At 39.1% G+C, this 16,909-nt stretch overlaps 1 protein-coding gene across 1 annotated transcript in view; it reads left to right on the forward strand.

Annotated features, from left to right (window-relative positions):
• EFHC1 (EF-hand domain containing 1) overlaps window positions 1-16,909 on the forward strand; it is an 86,078-nt gene that overhangs the window by 41,523 nt on the left and 27,646 nt on the right. The window contains exons 5-6 of the mRNA XM_072642446.1: window positions 4,978-5,167; window positions 15,890-16,110. Of these exons, the coding sequence (XP_072498547.1) occupies window positions 4,978-5,167; window positions 15,890-16,110 (411 nt within the window). The remainder of the gene's footprint in view (window positions 1-4,977; window positions 5,168-15,889; window positions 16,111-16,909) is intronic.

The raw sequence follows: 16,909 nt of genomic DNA on the forward strand, positions 1-16,909 counted from the left end.
GAGGGACTCTCAACAAATTCAGGAGCAGCAGAAGTGGAGAACAACAGAGTGGAGGAGATTTCCAGCCCAGGGTGACCTGAAAGGGCAACAGGAAACGTCTGTCACACCAGATGCGGAACAGAGCCCAGCCCAGTCTTGGCCGCAAGGCGCAGCTGTGGGAGGAGGACGAGCAGGCCTTGTGGCAGAATCTCTGGTTGCAGAATCCCTAGTCGCAGTAGCAGCAGTTCACAGATCCCTCAATCCACAGGTGCCAAAGGTCAGTGACAGGGTTTTTTCAGCTGGCTGGGAAGGGAGAAGGGCCTTCCCATAGCTGGGGCCTTAGGCAGTGGCCACAGAGTCCACATCAGGCAGGCAGCAGCAGTTCCCACAGCAGCCCCTACAGTAGCTCAAATCCATTGTTGGATAGTAAAAACCCTGGGAGCACTGAGCAGCTGATTCTTACCTCAGCCTTGTGTAGAGGCTCTGTAGCAGCTGATCTTTATCTCACACTGAATGGCAGCCCTGCCCATGCAGCTTATCTGAATCTCAGCCCCCAGTGCTGACTTGGTGGAACTGGAGGCCAGGTGGTTATAGAGAGGAAACTCTGCTAAGATTCTGGGCACAAAAATTTCTCCCTACTCCCAGACCAGTATACACGCTTGATTGTGCCACCTTGGAGGAACTGAGATCTTACAGATTCCCAGAGTATACCCTCCTCTTGACAAAGAACCCAAAAGTCAAGTAACTGGTTGGGAAAATGCCCAAAAAAGGGAAAAAAAATAAAGACCATAGAAGGTTACTTTCTGGGTGAACAAATATCTTCTCCCATCCTTTCAGAAGAGGAAGAACAATGTTTACCATCAGGGAAAGACATAAAAGTTAAGGCTTCTGGATCCCAAACATTCAAAATAAATATTCAGTGGTTTCAGGCCATGGAAGAGCTCAAAAAGGATTTTGAAAATCAAGTAAGAGAGGGGGAGGAAAAACTGGGAAGAGAAATGAGAGAGATGTAAGAAAATCATGAAAAGCAAGTCAACAGCTTGCTAAAGGAGATCCAAAAAAATGCTGAAGAAAATAACACCTTGAAAAATAGGCTAACTCAACTGGCAAAAGAGGTTCAAAAAGCCAATGAGGAGAAGAATGCTTTCAAAAGCAGAATTAGCCAAATAGAAAAGGAGGTTCAAAAGCTCACTGAAGAAAATAGTTCTTTCAAAATTAGAATGGAACAGATGGAGGCTAATGACTTGATGAGAAACCAAGAAATCACAAAACAAAACCAAAAGAATGGAAAAATGGAAGATAATGTGAAATATCTCATTGGAAAAACAACTGACCTGGAAAATAGATCCAGGAGAGACAATTTCAAAATTATGGGACTGCCTGAAAGCCATGATCAAAAAAAGAGCCTAGACATCATCTTTCATGAAATTATCAAGGAAAACTGCCCTGAGATTCTAGAACCTGAAAATAAGTATTCAAGGAATCCACTGATCACTGCCTGAAAGAGATCCAAAAAGAGAAACTCCTAGGAACATTGTGGCCAAATTCCAGAGTTCCCAGGTCAAGGAGAAAATATTGCAAGCAGCTAGAAAGAAACAATTCAAGTATTGTGGAAATACAATCAATCAGGATAACACAAGATCTAGCAGCTTCTACATTAAGGGATCGAAGGGCGTGGAATATGATATTCCAGAAGTCAAACGAACTAGAACTAAAACCAAGAATCACCTACCCAGTAAAACTGAGTATAATATTTCAGGGGAAAAAATGGTCTTTCAATGAAATAAAGGACTTTCAAGCATTCTTGATGAAAAGACCAGAGCTGAAAAGAAAATTTGACTTTCAAACACAAGAATCAAGAGAATCATGAAAAGATAAACAGCAAAGAGAAATCTTAAGGGACTTACTAAAGTTGAACTGTTTACATTCCTACATGGAAAGACAGTATTTGTAACTTTTGAAACTTTTTTCAGTATCTGGGTAGTTGGTGGAATTACACACACACACACACACACACACACACACACACACACACACACGCACAGAGACAGAGAGCACAAGGTGAGTTGAATAGGATGGGATCATATTTTTAAAAATGAAATTAAGGGGTGAGAGAGAAATATATTGGGAGGAGAAAGGGAGAAATGGAATGGGGCAAATTATCTCTCATAAAAGAGGCAAGTTAAAGACTTTTCAGTGGATGGACAAAGTGGGGAGGTGAGAGAAACATGAAGCTTACTCTCATCACATTCGACTAAAGGAAGGAATAAAATGCACACTCATTTTGGTATGAAAACCTATCTTACAATACAGGAAAGTGGGAGAGAAGGGGATAAGCAAGGTGGGGGGGATGATGGAAGGGAGGGCAGTGGGAGAAGGGAGCAAGTAGAAGTCAACACTCTTGGGAAGAGACGGGATCAAAAGAGAGAATAGAGGAAATGGGAGGCAGGGAGCAAGTAGAAGTCAACAAGGAGGCAGGATAGGATGGAGGGAAATATAGTTAGTCTTACACAACATGACTATTATGAAAGTCATTTGCAAAACTACACAGATATGGCCTATATTGAATTGCTTGCTTTCCCAATGAGGATGGGTGGGGAGGGAGGGAGGAAGAAAAGTTGGAACTCAGGGTTTTAGGAACAACTGTTGAACAACTGAGCATACAACTAGGAAATAAGAAATACAGGTAATGGAGTATAGAAATTTATCTTGCCCTATAGGACAGAAGAGAAGATGGGGATAAGGGAAGGGAGGGATGTTAGAAGGGAGGGTATATTGGTGATAGTGGTAATTAGAATGCTCAACATTTTGGGGGAGGGAAGGGAAGAAATGGGGAGAAAAATTTGGAACCCAAAATTTTGTGGAAATGAATGTTGAAAACTTAAATAAATAAATTAAAAAGGTTTTTTCTTCATTGAATTTTTGGTTCCTTTTTTGCTACGCTGTTAGTTGTCTTTTCATAATTCTCTTGTTTTCACTTCTTTATCTAATTTTTCCTCTACCATTCTTATTTCATTTTGAAAATAATTTCTTACCTCTTCCAAGAATTCTTCTTGGGCTTGTGTCTGATTCACTTTTTTTCTTTGAGGCTTTGCTTGTAGCTGTTTTGACTTCATTGTTTTCTTTTGAGTTTGTGTCTTGATCTTCCCTGTCATGGTCTTTTCATGGTCAGCTTTTGTTTGTTTGTTTGTTCTGCTTTTAGTAGTACAGAAAAGCCTGAAGCTTGAGAAAAGAGCCTGTCCTCCCCCATTCCAGAAACAAAGCCCAACATTACCATAAAGTTCCAAAATAAGAAAAAGCATAGAAAACTGAGCAAACAACCACAACAACAAAAGAAAGAGAGAGCATATACCATTACATATGCCTGGATAATTGAACTTCCTCATCACAGCTACATCAGGCCTCCATCTCAGATTGGTGATCTATTTCCCAAACTCTTCCTCCACTTCCCTTTTATGTCCAGGTAGTCTGTTGTAAACTTTAAGGACAAAAAAAATTAGTTAAGTTTGTCTTTTTGTGAGCTTCACTCAACTATTCTCCATTATACTTTTCCTGCTCTGGTTTCTGGATTTCCTCATGAGTATACCTTCTTATTATACAGTGCTTCTATCCCCTCTTTTGCCTGTATTTTTCTTCTGAATAAAGTATTTTATTATAGAGCTATTTTCCAGGCACGGATTTCATCCCATCAAGTCTTAGGGATGAGGTCAAATTTGCTTCTTTTTATTAGGATTTCTACTTCTGTCACTCCTGTTGCCTAGACATTTGGCATTTATGTATAGACATTTGAGCCCAAGAGTTTTATTACTTGTTCTTTTTTTGGATTTTGTCTCCTATGAATTTACAGGGGTCCCAACTGCTGTTCTTCTAAACTATAATTATTCTCTTGATGGATATACATAGGCAGTCTTATCATTCCTTCATTCTTTAGTTTAAAGATCTTTTTATTATATTTACAGGAAACCCTATAAGTACATTATTCACCAGCCTTTGCTAGCTGTGCTCTATCCCTGGTCAGGGGTATATTATTCCTATGTTTTAAGCCATCATTAAAAATCCAAATCCCATTCTTGGACTCCACCTTCTTAGCCAGGTAATCATATCCTAAATAATTGTTTCTTTTCAACCTCCCTTGTTTTCAGTGAGCAACAGTAAAGAAAACATAACTTTTACTCCTATGATCTTCAGTTTCTTGCCCAAGACTTCATACTCTTTGGAAATACATTTTTTTAGGTTCCTTCAAGCAGTACTTATTGTGCCTTCATGAATCATCACAAGTGGGTAGTGTCATCTGTTTTGATTAATCTTGGGAGAGTCTCTGTGGGGTCTTGGATACATGACTCAGAGAGAAAATAGATCTCTCTACTGTTTTTATTTTGTCCACAGATTCTGGATTTGGTGCCCCTGTTCAGAGAAGTAGGAACTACTACTTCTCTTTGGTGCTTCCTCCAACATGTATAAGCAATTTTAATATAACTTTATTAAGATCCATATATCACTGTGAGTAGAGCCAGTTACTCTGTACTTCATCTGATTTTATTTACAGATCAGTATTTTGGTTTTAACTGAGTTTATTCCTTTTTAAACTTTCATTACAAGGAAGAGCTCTCTGAGCAATAGATATATATATAGGGATATATTCAAGATGAAAGTGATATAGGAACAAACAATATCAATTAAAAATCAGATTTGAAAAAATAAACTGAGCTGTTTAACCTCTGATTTCTATATAGAGTACATCTTTTATTCATTTCTAGCTGTTGGCAGCTATTTCAACATTTCAGGTGCCATTACAAAGCCTTGGAAGAATTTTTCTTTCTTTTTTTTTTTTTTTGAGCCCATCACAGGGCAGCTACTTTGCCACCTTGATGTTTGCTGATCCTCATTTGTTTATGTTTAAATCTTAAATGACAAAGAGGAAAAATTAAGCCCCTTTCTTAGGGGATGGCAGATGAGAGCATCACTTCTTTTTTAAGTAATTGTTTTGGATTCCTCCAGGTCCTCCGATTCTATTCAATTTGGGATGACACAGATAGCATGTTTGGAGAGTGTCGAACATATATTATTCACTACTATCTTGCTGATGATACAGTGGAAGTTCGTGAGGTCCATGAACGGAATGATGGGCGAGATCCTTTCCCAGTCCTGGTGAAGCGCCAGCGCTTGCCCAAAGTCTTGGTGGATAATGGTAAGAGTTTCCTATGGAACTGGTTTGTCTTCTGTTATTTGGGTTCTTTCTAAATAAGTGTAGCTCCAGGGCAATATTCTCAGCATCTATGGCAGCTATGAATATGCCAGCACAATTCTGAATCGCAAAATATAACTAACTCTCCACATGGAAGACAGAACCAAAGCATCTATTCAGACACCAGAAAGCCAAATCCCAACACTAGAAAACCAAATCCATTACAGTAACCAAGAAGTCTATACAAAATAACAATGCAGAGAGCAACACCATCCCCAACCTTTCCCTGCTAGAGCATTCCCACAAATCAGCTCCATTAGACAAAATCATAAGCAAGCTCTTCCACTGGTGCTAGTTGCTGCCCCAGCTGCCTACTTCCTTTGACCTTCCCAACTCTGACTAATCTGACCAATTTCCTCTCTGCTCTGCTCTAGCTCCACCTCTTCCTGTTCCATGTGACTTGACTCATGTGACTCAGGCTTCCATGTGACTTAAGCAGGTCACATGGGCCTATTAATGGATGGGAAAGATCTTCCCATTAAGAATCCACATTACATTACATTAACAATAATCAAAAATGCTTTTTCAATACAATAGGCAGAATCTGTAGCATTTTCTTTTTTTTGAATCTCAAAGCAGTTAACCAGATGAATTTGCCTTTAGAAGTTTGGGAGGGCCTTAGAAACATATTCCCCTGGGCAGCAAGGCCAACCTACTGGTTTTCTTCTTTATTCCTCCATTTATATCTGTGATTGCTACAGATGATGGAGTATCCAGCTGATAAGATTTTGGGAAGAAAGGAGTGTGCTGCCAGATTTATTTGAAATATGACGAATTAGTTTTTTGAAATGAACAATTTATTCACTGTCACTTTATTCTCTAACTCCAGGAAGAATTCTACAGAATGAACCCGTGGCAGATTAGACGTAACAATCTGATTTCTTGAGTAGTTTTATTTTTTGCGCACAAACTCTTGTTACTGTCTTGATTTTTTTTTTATCATTTTATTTTTTAGGACTCTACAGTGGTTTGAAAAAAAAAATTTAAAGAATTAAGGATCTTTCTTCCTTACCTGCCCACTGTTTCTACTTTTCACCATCCCAGTCCAGCTATTTACCAGGAAACCAGATCATATCTCTGCCATTTGCCATGTTGCTGATACCCACCTAGAATGGAGACTCTCTATCCTGGGTCTTTAGAGACCATGTCCCCTGTTTCTGGGGAAACCAATCAACCTCACTTTGGAACTGTACCATGAGACTGGGTTGTCCTGATTTGTGGGTCAGTAAGTGCAAAAATACATAAACAAGTATATGTAGCTGGCTAGAGACTGTACATGCCATCCAGCCATCCGCATGAAAACAGGGTCTGTCCTGGCCTCACCCCACCCCTGCTTCCTTCTCACCTCTTCCTCTGGAAAAAGTAATCAAATCAGTATTTTCATTGCTCCTTGGAAGGCTACTGGAATCAAATTACTCTATAGGTCTACTCACCTTCCCTCAGATTCCTCAGGTCAAAATCCCCTTTTCTTTCACTACTCCCCTTTGTATATTTCCTTTTATTAACTATATATATATGTGTGTATGTATGTGTGTGTGTGTATGTATGTAAGCTTATTGAGGGCAAGGATGATCTTACTTTTATATTTATATTCCTAGCACATTTTTTGTTGTTCAGTCTTTTCAGTCATGTCCAGTTCTTGATGGCCCCATTTTGGGTTTTCTTGATAAAGATACTGGAGTGGTTTACATTTCCTTCTCCAGATCCTTTTTACAGATAAGGAAACTGAAGCAAACAGAGTTAAAAGACTTGCCCAGGGTCACATAGCTAGTAAGTGTTTGAGGACAGATTTGAACTTAGGAAGACGAATCTTCCTGTCTTTAGGTCCAGCAATCTGTCTACTATACCATTTAACTGCCCCACCTATCATATAGTAGGGGCTTAATAAATGCTTTAAGATTTTAAAAATTATTTCCTTAATTAGAAATTGCCCTGCTAGATAACACTGATGGGATAATGTAGCTCATAGCTTGTTAAGATAGCCTCCACTGTGGCAACATCTGTTCTTTCTTCACTGGATTAAAATAGTTATGAGGAAGGCAGATAAAAAGGGGAAGACACCTGCCATCCATAATCACTTGCCCTTGTTGAATAGGCATCCTTGGTGCTACAAGCCTGTTTTCCTTACTAATGTAAGTATTTAAAGAATTTTCTTTTAGCTACATATAATGACCCTAAATCTCTCATTCACAGGTAGCTGAAAGCAATCCCTCGATACTTTTCATTTATCCTCACTGCATCCCTGGGAACTGGGAAATGAGAAATTCTGGAAATTTCTCCAGAGGAAGATTAACTTTGAGTCAGAGAACCAATAGCAAAACTGGGAATATTATGACATTGAGCTTCCACAGTGCTTAAGTGAGCATGAAATTAGATATAGTCCCTGCCCAGTGAGCTAACAAAGTTAGACGGATTAGGGAAATACAAAGAAATAATGAGGATACACTCAGGGGGAGGAATTAAATGAGAGAGATAATGTGGTCCCTGAAGCACAGAATCTTTTGCAGGTTCCAGTTCCATTTCCACTTTGGACTGCTTGGTTAATGGTTCACAACTTTTACTCTGGCATGACTAAGTTTGAAATTTATAATTCAACAATTTTCATAAGCTCTAAACTCCCATGTAAACTTATAGGCAAGTGTTGTGATGGCTCACATAGAGAGAAAAACATGGTAGCTGAGCAGGTAGTCAGGTCTTTTAAGAAGTATGGGGAAGGACTTATTGGGAAAATATGTATTATTTGATATGACATAATAGGAAGGAGAAGGCAACAGACTTGAATCTGATCCAACAAACATAAGTTAGAATGATATTATTCTGGATCTAGGCAAAAGGTCTTTGGTCAATGGACCCTTTGTATCCAATACAATTTGAACAATTCTTCATTCAGTGCTGAATATAAAAACAATAGTAAGAGCTGATATTTATAGCTTTAGGTTTGCAAAGTGCTTCATATATATTTGACCCTCACTGTAGTCCTATGAAATATGTACCATAGCTATTTTATTTTACTGATGAAGAAACTGAGGTTGGAATGCTTCAGACTTTCCCATGGTCACACAGCCATTACATGTCAGAGATAGGATTCAATCTCAGCTTTTCTTGACCTTGAGTCCAAGGTGCTTTTATGTTATATATTCTCTATAAAATAATGATCATACTCACATTTAAAGAGCAGGTTTTGCAAAGCATTTAACATTTTATCTTATTCTTTGGAGCCATCAAGGAATCCAAAAGTGCTTAGGAGTTCACCAAATCTAGCTGGTCCTAGATCCACCACATTGGACTGGCCATCTTCCTGCCATGTTGTTGGGCTCCCACCTTGGAGTTCTGTACTCCTGATTAGTGAGGGTTCACCATATCTAACAGGTCCTAGACCTGCTGCAGCACCCTAATTGGGAAGGTCAAGGAAAGCTTAATGTATCTGAGCTTGAACCTTAAAGAAAGAAAAATATGAGCAGGTAGTGATGAGAAGGAAGTGCATTCCTAGTGTGGAAGATAAACAAATGTACAGCAATAGGAGATGCTAGGTTGAACTTGGGGAGTAGCTTACCAGGAATGTTCAAATGCATGAAGAAAAATAATGAGAACTAAGTTTGGACAGGTAGTTTGGAGCCAGGTTGAAGGTGGCTATAAATGTCAGGCTGTGGAATTTGCATTTTATCATACAGAGATTAGGAAGCCACTGGTGGGTTTTGCGCAGTGGTAATGATCAGACCAACAAATTAGGTTATTTTGGGAGCTATGGGAGAAGCACATGGCATAGTGGAGTAAGCACTAAATGTGGACTTGTGTTGCTGTCTTAAGGTACAGTGGGTTGCCTTGGGAGGTAGAAAGTTAACCTTTCATTTGATACCTTCATGTGAAGGCTCAATGATCATTTGCTGGGCGTGTTGTAGAAAGGTTCTTGTTTAGATATGGGTTTGACTAGGTGACCTCAGAAATTCCTTTCAGCACTGAGATTCTATGATTCTGTGACCTCTTAGAATCCCAGCCTCTACCACTTATTAAACTGTGTGACTTTGGAAATCGCCTTATCTTTCTGAACCTCTCATATTTCCCATTTTTAAAATGGAACCAGTAGATCTTTAAGGTCCCTGCTCACACTCTATGAAGTATGGATTAACAAAGGAACAAAATGATTGACAGCAGGGAACCAGTTAGGAGAGTCTTACAGTAGTGCAAGAGAGAAATGATCAAAGTAAAGGAGGTCCTGAATGAGCAGAGAAGGTGATATAAGAGATGCTATGAAGGTAAAAGCAACAGCACTTGACCTTGATGAGATTTGGGTGGGGTAGTAGCAGAAGAGAGTCAAAGATGACAGTGACATTTGGGACTTGGGTGACCTAGAGAATGGTTGTGCAATCAGCATAAACTGAGATTTTGGAAGGAGGGGTAGATTTAAGAGGGAATAATGGTTAGTTCCATTTCATGAATGTTGTTGAATTTGAAGTACTAGTGCAAAATGTCCCATGGAAATTTGACTGGGAATTCTAGAGATTAGTGGAAATGATGGGATTAAACATTGAGACTGCTTCCTTGAGTGGTTAGAAGAACTCACCTTAGATACACAAGGGAATTACATGAAGAATATAGTCTTGTTAGTAAACCAGGAAAAGAAACACCTGGGCTGGGAACAGATTTGAATTTGTTACTTGGACAGAGATATCCCAAACTGAGGAATCTCCATAATGCCTCTCCTAATCTGAACATATCAGGATTCTCTATATACTCATCTATATATACTTTGTACCCTTATATATCCTCACATCTATGATTAGTTGTTTTTCTTCAATAAACACACTTATCTGAGAGGTTTTTGCTATAGATGAGCAACTTACTATGAATTACTCTAGGGTATATGAGGAAGGCTTTGCTGAGGCTGTAGCCAAAGGAAGGAGCCCGAATTCTTCAAATAGTCACCATGATATATTGCATGGGATTATAATAATACCAGTATTATTGTATAAAGATAGCCTTACCTAAATTATTCATTTCTGATTTGCAATATTCATGTTAATGTATCAAGTGACCTGTTAATTCCTGATTTAACATGACTCTAAAATATTTTTGAATTGAGAGAATAGATTGCCTGTGTTGGAAAGACCCATACTGCTAGTGTAGGGAGAATAAGACTGGTAACATATATAGTTGAGAGGTGAAGTATAACATCATGGATAGCAAGTTGGACTGAGGGTCAAAAATTAATGTTTGTTTCATCTGGTTGTGCTTCCTGGTTGTGTGATCCTGGGTAAGTCACTTATATCTTCAATGACCCCAAGTAAGACTTCTGTTGTCCTCATTGTTCAGTTGTGTTTGACTCTGCATGACCCCATTTGGGGTTTTCTTGGCAAAGATCCTGGAGTGGTTTGCCAGTTCTTCTCCAGCACATTTTACAGATGATTAAACTGAGGCAAACAGGTGCCCAGGGTCACATAGCTAGTAAGTGTCTGGAGTCAGATTTGAACTCAGGAAATGAGTCTTTCCACCTCCAGGTCCAGCACACTATCCACTTAGGTGCTTCAAGGAAGAGCAAGAACTGCAGGACAGATGTTTATTTGTATTGATAGAGGTAGTTCCCCTCAGCCCCCAACAACTCTGAGATTGGTCATTCAAAGACTTTTCCATTTCACAGATGAGAGATGAGATGCTGAGAAATTGTGATATGTTAATGATCACAGAGCTAGTAAGTATCAGAGGTGAAACTGAGGTCCAGGCCTCCTGAGTCTTAAGATGAAAAGAAATAGTGAAGCCAAGATAAAATAAAATAGTCATTCATTCAATAAACATTTATTAAGTGTATAATGTGTGTTCATCCTTCGTTGCCGAAGAAGACCATGCCATCAGAGAAATGATGACGTGACTTGTACTTGACTTTGTTTTTGAGTGAGAGAGGGCTCTGCAGGTCACCAGCCTCACTTCTCCTCCAGGGCCATCTGAATCCAGTGACCAGATATTCATCAGGATGACTGGAGATGACCCAGGATGAGGCAGTTGGTGTTGAGTGACTTGCCCAAGGTCCCACAGCTAGTGAGTGTCAAGTGTCTGAGGTGAGATTTGAACTCAGGTCCTCCTGACTCCTGCACAGGTGCTCTATCCACTGCACCACCTAGTTGCCCCAAGTGTGTAATAGGTACCAAGCAAAGTGTTAGACCTTGGAGGAAAAATAATAATAAATAAGTCACAGGCAAAGCCCTGTAGGAGAGATAAAGCATGTCCATAAACAATTTTAATGAAGATTGTATAACAACAAGTTTGAGAGTTGAAAGGAAGGGAAAGTACGTTCAGCTGGGAAGAAGGAAGGAGCAGAGTCTGGAGGAAAGGGTTGTATTTCAGTAGGCAGAAAATGGCCTACTAAAGAAGATTTCAGATACCCCAAGAAGGGTTGGAGTTCATTTCACATGTGGGGAACAGTGTACACAGTGATCTCATGGCAGGGAAGATGCAGATGGACATGGTGGTATATTGGAAAGAGCACTGGCTCTGGAGTCACAGGACCTGAGTTCGTATCCTGCCTCTGATGCTCATTACATGTGTGCACCTTTGGACAAGTCACTTAAAACCTCAATATAACTCATTTTTCTTCTCTGTAAAATGAGGGAGTTGGATTTTCTGGCCTTTGTCCCTGTGACAGCAGAAGGGATGAAAGTCAGGATCTGACCATTCCAACTCAGTGCCTCTGCACAGAACAGAAATCCATCGGATCATAACTCTAGAGTGAAAAGGGATCTCAGAAGCCAGCAAATCCCACTTCCTCATTTTTATAGATAAGGAGACTGAGGGGCAGCAAAGTTAAGAAGGAAGAGATATTTCAATGGAGAATTGGCTGCGGACCTAGGAAGAGCCAGTGAGGACACTTTAAAGGAACATACAACTTCAGCTCTTGCCCTTCTCTCCCTTTCTCTAGGATGCACAGCATGGGGCTTTTTGGATCTTCCCAAGGGGGTCAAGGGATAGGAGGGGTAGATAAGGATGCTTCTTCCACCCCCACCCCCACCCCCACTAATGACAATTGCTTAACACGACAGTCAGAAAATGTGTTTCCTAGGTCAGTGTGAGCCCCTGACTGCCTTTTCTACCAACAGATGGCTTCATCATTCCCAAGGTCCAAGTCCTTCAGGACTGAGCACATATGTCCCCCAGTAGTGTATATGTGTGGGGGGAAAGATTGGGGGAGAGGTGGCTCCACTCCAGGAGGTATTCTCCTAATCCAACCCTTGCTACACAGAAGATATTGACATACACTAACATACTCTACAAACACTAATGATGGATCCGAAAACCACATCATAGGAGGAATGGTTGAAGTCAAGAGAGATATATTGCTTGGAAAAAGACAAAACAGGGAGGTGACACCTATCTTTGAATATTTGAAGGGTTGTCACTGTCATAAAGAGTAGGGAATAAATTTCTTTTGAGAACTAACTCAAAACCAATGAACAGAAGTTGAAGGGAAATAAATCTTGACTTGAAGAAATTTAGTAAATAGTTATTGCTGTTCCAGCTGTTTACTCAGCCCCCATCATTCAAAGTATTTGTGTAGAAGCTGAATGGTCATGTTTTAAAGGTATTTTAGAAGGTATTTTTATATTTACAGGAAGCTTGACCACATCTCTAAGATCTCTTCCAATTCAAAGATTCTGTGACTCATAGTTCTTCCTTTCTTTTGTACCTCGGTACTGGTGCAGTGGGAAAAACCCTGGATTTGACATCAAGGACATAGATTCAGACCCTGCTTCTGGCATTTGAACGCCTTTAGGCAGGTCCTTCTGCCCCTGGCTCATCGTTCCCTTATGTACAAAATAAGGGGGTTTGACAGGATGGTTTCCAATCTCCATCTGAGATCTATGATCTTATTTCTCAATAAGCAAATAGTGCTTGGAGTCTGCCAAGAATGGTGCTAGATTAGTAGTTAATTTATGTATGAAGGGATATTTCTAAACCATGAGGTACAGTTTTTAATTTTTTTGATCCCTTAAATTATGATCCCAATCCAGTATATGAAAATACATCGATGAATGAATGTATGTTAATCACTTACATGCCAGATATTTTGCTAAGTATTGAAAATATGAAGACAAAAAGTAAGGCAGTTCTTAACTTCAGGAAGCTTATGTTGTAACTGGGAAACACAATACATATGGTAGAGTGGAGGCCAAGGGAGGGAATTTTAGTTTGAGGAGTTACAGATTCATAGGGCATTCAATTAATACTCTCCTCCTTGAAGAGATGGTACTATTGATTTTATTATTGGTCTCACACATGGCAGCAGGCAGGTGGCAAAATGGTCTGGGTGGATGACTGATGGTGTATGAAAATGAAGCATGCTCCAGAATTGGGGGCCAGCTAGAATTAGTGACTAGGTCAGGTTGTGCTCCTTCAATCATCTATCAAGACAGATGGACTCCAGAGATGAATGAATTCCCTTTTTCAGAGTCTGAGGTCATAAATTTGGGAGGTCCAGTGTGGAGGAGGTCTTGTGCAGAGAGGATTGTAGTCTAGAGAGAGGGGAACAAGATAGTCCTTCAAGGGACAGATGACAAGATAGTCTGAGTGGGACATGAAGGTGAAGCTTTAAGCTATAAGAAGTAAAGAATCAGTCAATCAATGAGCATTTTTTGAGCATCTATTATATATCAGGTACAGTGCTAGGTATGGAGGGATAAAAAGACAGGAATGAAATTCTGTTGGGGGAAACAATGCCTACATAAATAAACATCTAAAAAAACAAGTATAAGGTAATGGGTTTTTTGTTTGTTTTTTTGAGGTGGAGGAGCAGGCTGCATTATTGGCTAGGTGGATTAGGAAAGATTTCAAGTAGCTTGGGGGAAAAACAAAACAAAACCTTGGTATTCCAGAAGGCAAAGAAAATGGAGGAGTGCATTCCAGCCATGGGGTCAGACTGTGCAAAAAAAGAAAAACCAACAACAAAAAAACAATGGACAGGGGAGAAAAAAAGCCAGAAGGCGAGTTTAGCCAAACCTTGGCATGTTTAAAGAGGTGTAGTATATAATAAAGCTGGAAAGGTAGAAAAGAACCAGCTAGTGTTTAAATAGGTATTTAAATGCCAAACACAGGTGTTTTTATTGGATCTTAAGGTAATTCTCTAACTTACAGAAAAAATACTGACCTTCATTAGTAGAAGGGTTTCCTTACCTGAATGTTCCCTCTACTAAAGAAAACACAGGTCCTGTCCTATCCTTAAAGGCAGACACTGGAGTTTATTGAGCTGGGAAGCAACATGTTCAGTGACTGTGCTTTAGCAAAAATCACTTTGATAACTATGCAAAGGATTGATTAGAGAGGAGAAAAACTTGAAGGATAGAGACTCATTAATAAGCTTTTGAAATAGTTTAGATGAGGGGTGATGAGGTCCTTAAACTAGGGTAGTAGCTACATGAGTAGAAAGAAGGTTGTGAGAGATGATACAGAGATAGAATCAGGATTTGCTAATTGATGCATGGGGTCAATCAGTCAAGAATGAATCTTATATCACAGAGCTGGGTGAACAGAAGGATGCATGGTAGTCTTTAACAGAAATAAAGAAATTCAGAAGAATGGTGGTTTTGGGAGAAAGATAATGATTTCTGTTTTGAACATGCTGAGTTTGAGATACTGATGAGCCATCTGACTTGAAATGTCCAATAGGTACTTGGTGATGGAACTCCAGAAAGAGACTAGAGCTGAAATATAGACTTGGTGGTCATTTGAATAGAGATGATAATTAAATCCATGGAAGCTGATGGGAGAGTTTAGAGAAAGAAGTAGGTGCAACCCTGAAACCCTTGGGATGCTATATCCAAATTTAGAGTGTAGCATATAGATTTTATGTTTATTGGAATGGTGTTTGTATATGTTTATATCTATATCCATATCATATCATTATATAAATATATAACATATCTATATATCTAAATATATCATATTACATAGAAAAAACACATTAGACAAATTGTGCATTGTGCAAAGACTAGTTATGTAGTCTTGAATAAGTCAATTAATTTTTGAAGATCCAGCTAGGAGACTAACATTAGATCAGACAGATGGAAGGAAACCCAAGTATAAGAAAAACTGATGGATGAAGGAGTCTCCATGACGACAGGTTAGTGAATAATGTTAAATGCTATAGATGAGGTCAAGAAGGATTGAAACTGAGAAAAGGCCATCAGATCTGGTTATTAAGAAAGCACTGGTAACTCTGGAGAGAACAGTTTTAATAGAATGATGAAGTCAAAAGTCATATCACAAAGGGTTGAGAAGTTGAGATGATAGTCAATAAAGACAGAAAGAAAAAACATCTGAAAATAAATAACGTGGTTCATATATAGTCTGTGACTAGGACAGGATATAAAACTTAGCCATTTAGTTAAGCCAAATTTTCCTTCTAAACTCATTTCAAATGTCATCCACAAAAAGGTTGTCTTCTTTCTTCCCGTCACTAGTGTTTACATTCCATTTATTTTATAATTATTTATCTGTGCACACGTTGGTTCCCCCAATAGCTTTGAAGTGCCTTGAAAGCAGAGATTGTTTTATTTTGTCTTCATATCCCAAGCACCTGGCACAGTGCCTGGCACATAGTGTGCTTAATAATTAATGATTGAGAATCAGCCCTTTCCCTAACTCATCCTTTTGTTTCTCTGTCTCTCCCCTTTTTTACATTAGAGTACTTCCCTCGGTGTGTCCTAGAAGTTTCTGATCAAGACGTACAAGAATGGTTCACTGCCAAAGATTTTTCTGTGGGTGCACCTGTTACCATACTTGGACGGACTTTCTTCATTTATGACTGCGACAAATTCACGAGAGAGTTTTACCGGGATAAGTTTGGGCTTCCTGAATTCTCGGCCATTGATGTGAGCAAGAAGCCGCTACCTCCCGTCAAACAGGTAAGGACACACCAGTCTCAGTGAGATGAAAACAAACCTATTGATGTAGAAATTTTAAAAGGACTTTTAAGATTTTAGGCCACCAAAACCTGTCAAAAACCATCAGCTTGAAGTAAAAAGTGTATGCATTTAAGATATTAAGGATGTGATAGAAAAGTGTGTAGTCTCATTGATATACTTTTTTTTTTTTTAAGAGGCTAACTGTTTTCTTGTTCTTCATTCCTTTCAGTTGTGTCTGACTCTAGCTTGACCCCATTGGGGTTTTCTTGGCAGATACTGAAGTGGTTTTCCATTTCCTCTCCACCTTATTTTATTTTCTTCACCTTATTTTTTTCCTCCACCTTATTTTACAGATGAGAAAACTAAGGCAGAAAGGATTAAGTGATTTGCCTAGAGTAACACAGCTACTAAGTTTCTGAAACCAGATTTGAACTCAGATCATCCTAATTCTAGGCCTGTCACTCTATCCACTACACCACCTAGATCAATGATATAATTCACCACAAAAGTTCATATTGAAGTAAAAGTTCATGGTATTTTTAATTCCATGAAAATCAGTGGGCAAAATCAGCCCTTTAGCATTCCATTTAGGTCACATACCTTACAAAGTTTTTAAAATATGGACTTTATGTTTATTGGAATAAGAGTATGGTGTGTGCAAGTGTGCCTTCTCCCCTTCTTTCTTATTTTTTAGGTGTAAGAAGTGAGCAGGGCTATGAGGAAGAACTTTGCCAGTTATTTTTTTTTTCTCCTGACATTTCTCAGGGTCCTCATTCTAAATTCTTTGTCTTGTTATGGT

Source organism: Notamacropus eugenii, chromosome 2, assembly GCF_028372415.1.
Source record: "Notamacropus eugenii isolate mMacEug1 chromosome 2, mMacEug1.pri_v2, whole genome shotgun sequence".
Lineage (NCBI taxonomy): Eukaryota > Metazoa > Chordata > Mammalia > Diprotodontia > Macropodidae > Notamacropus > Notamacropus eugenii.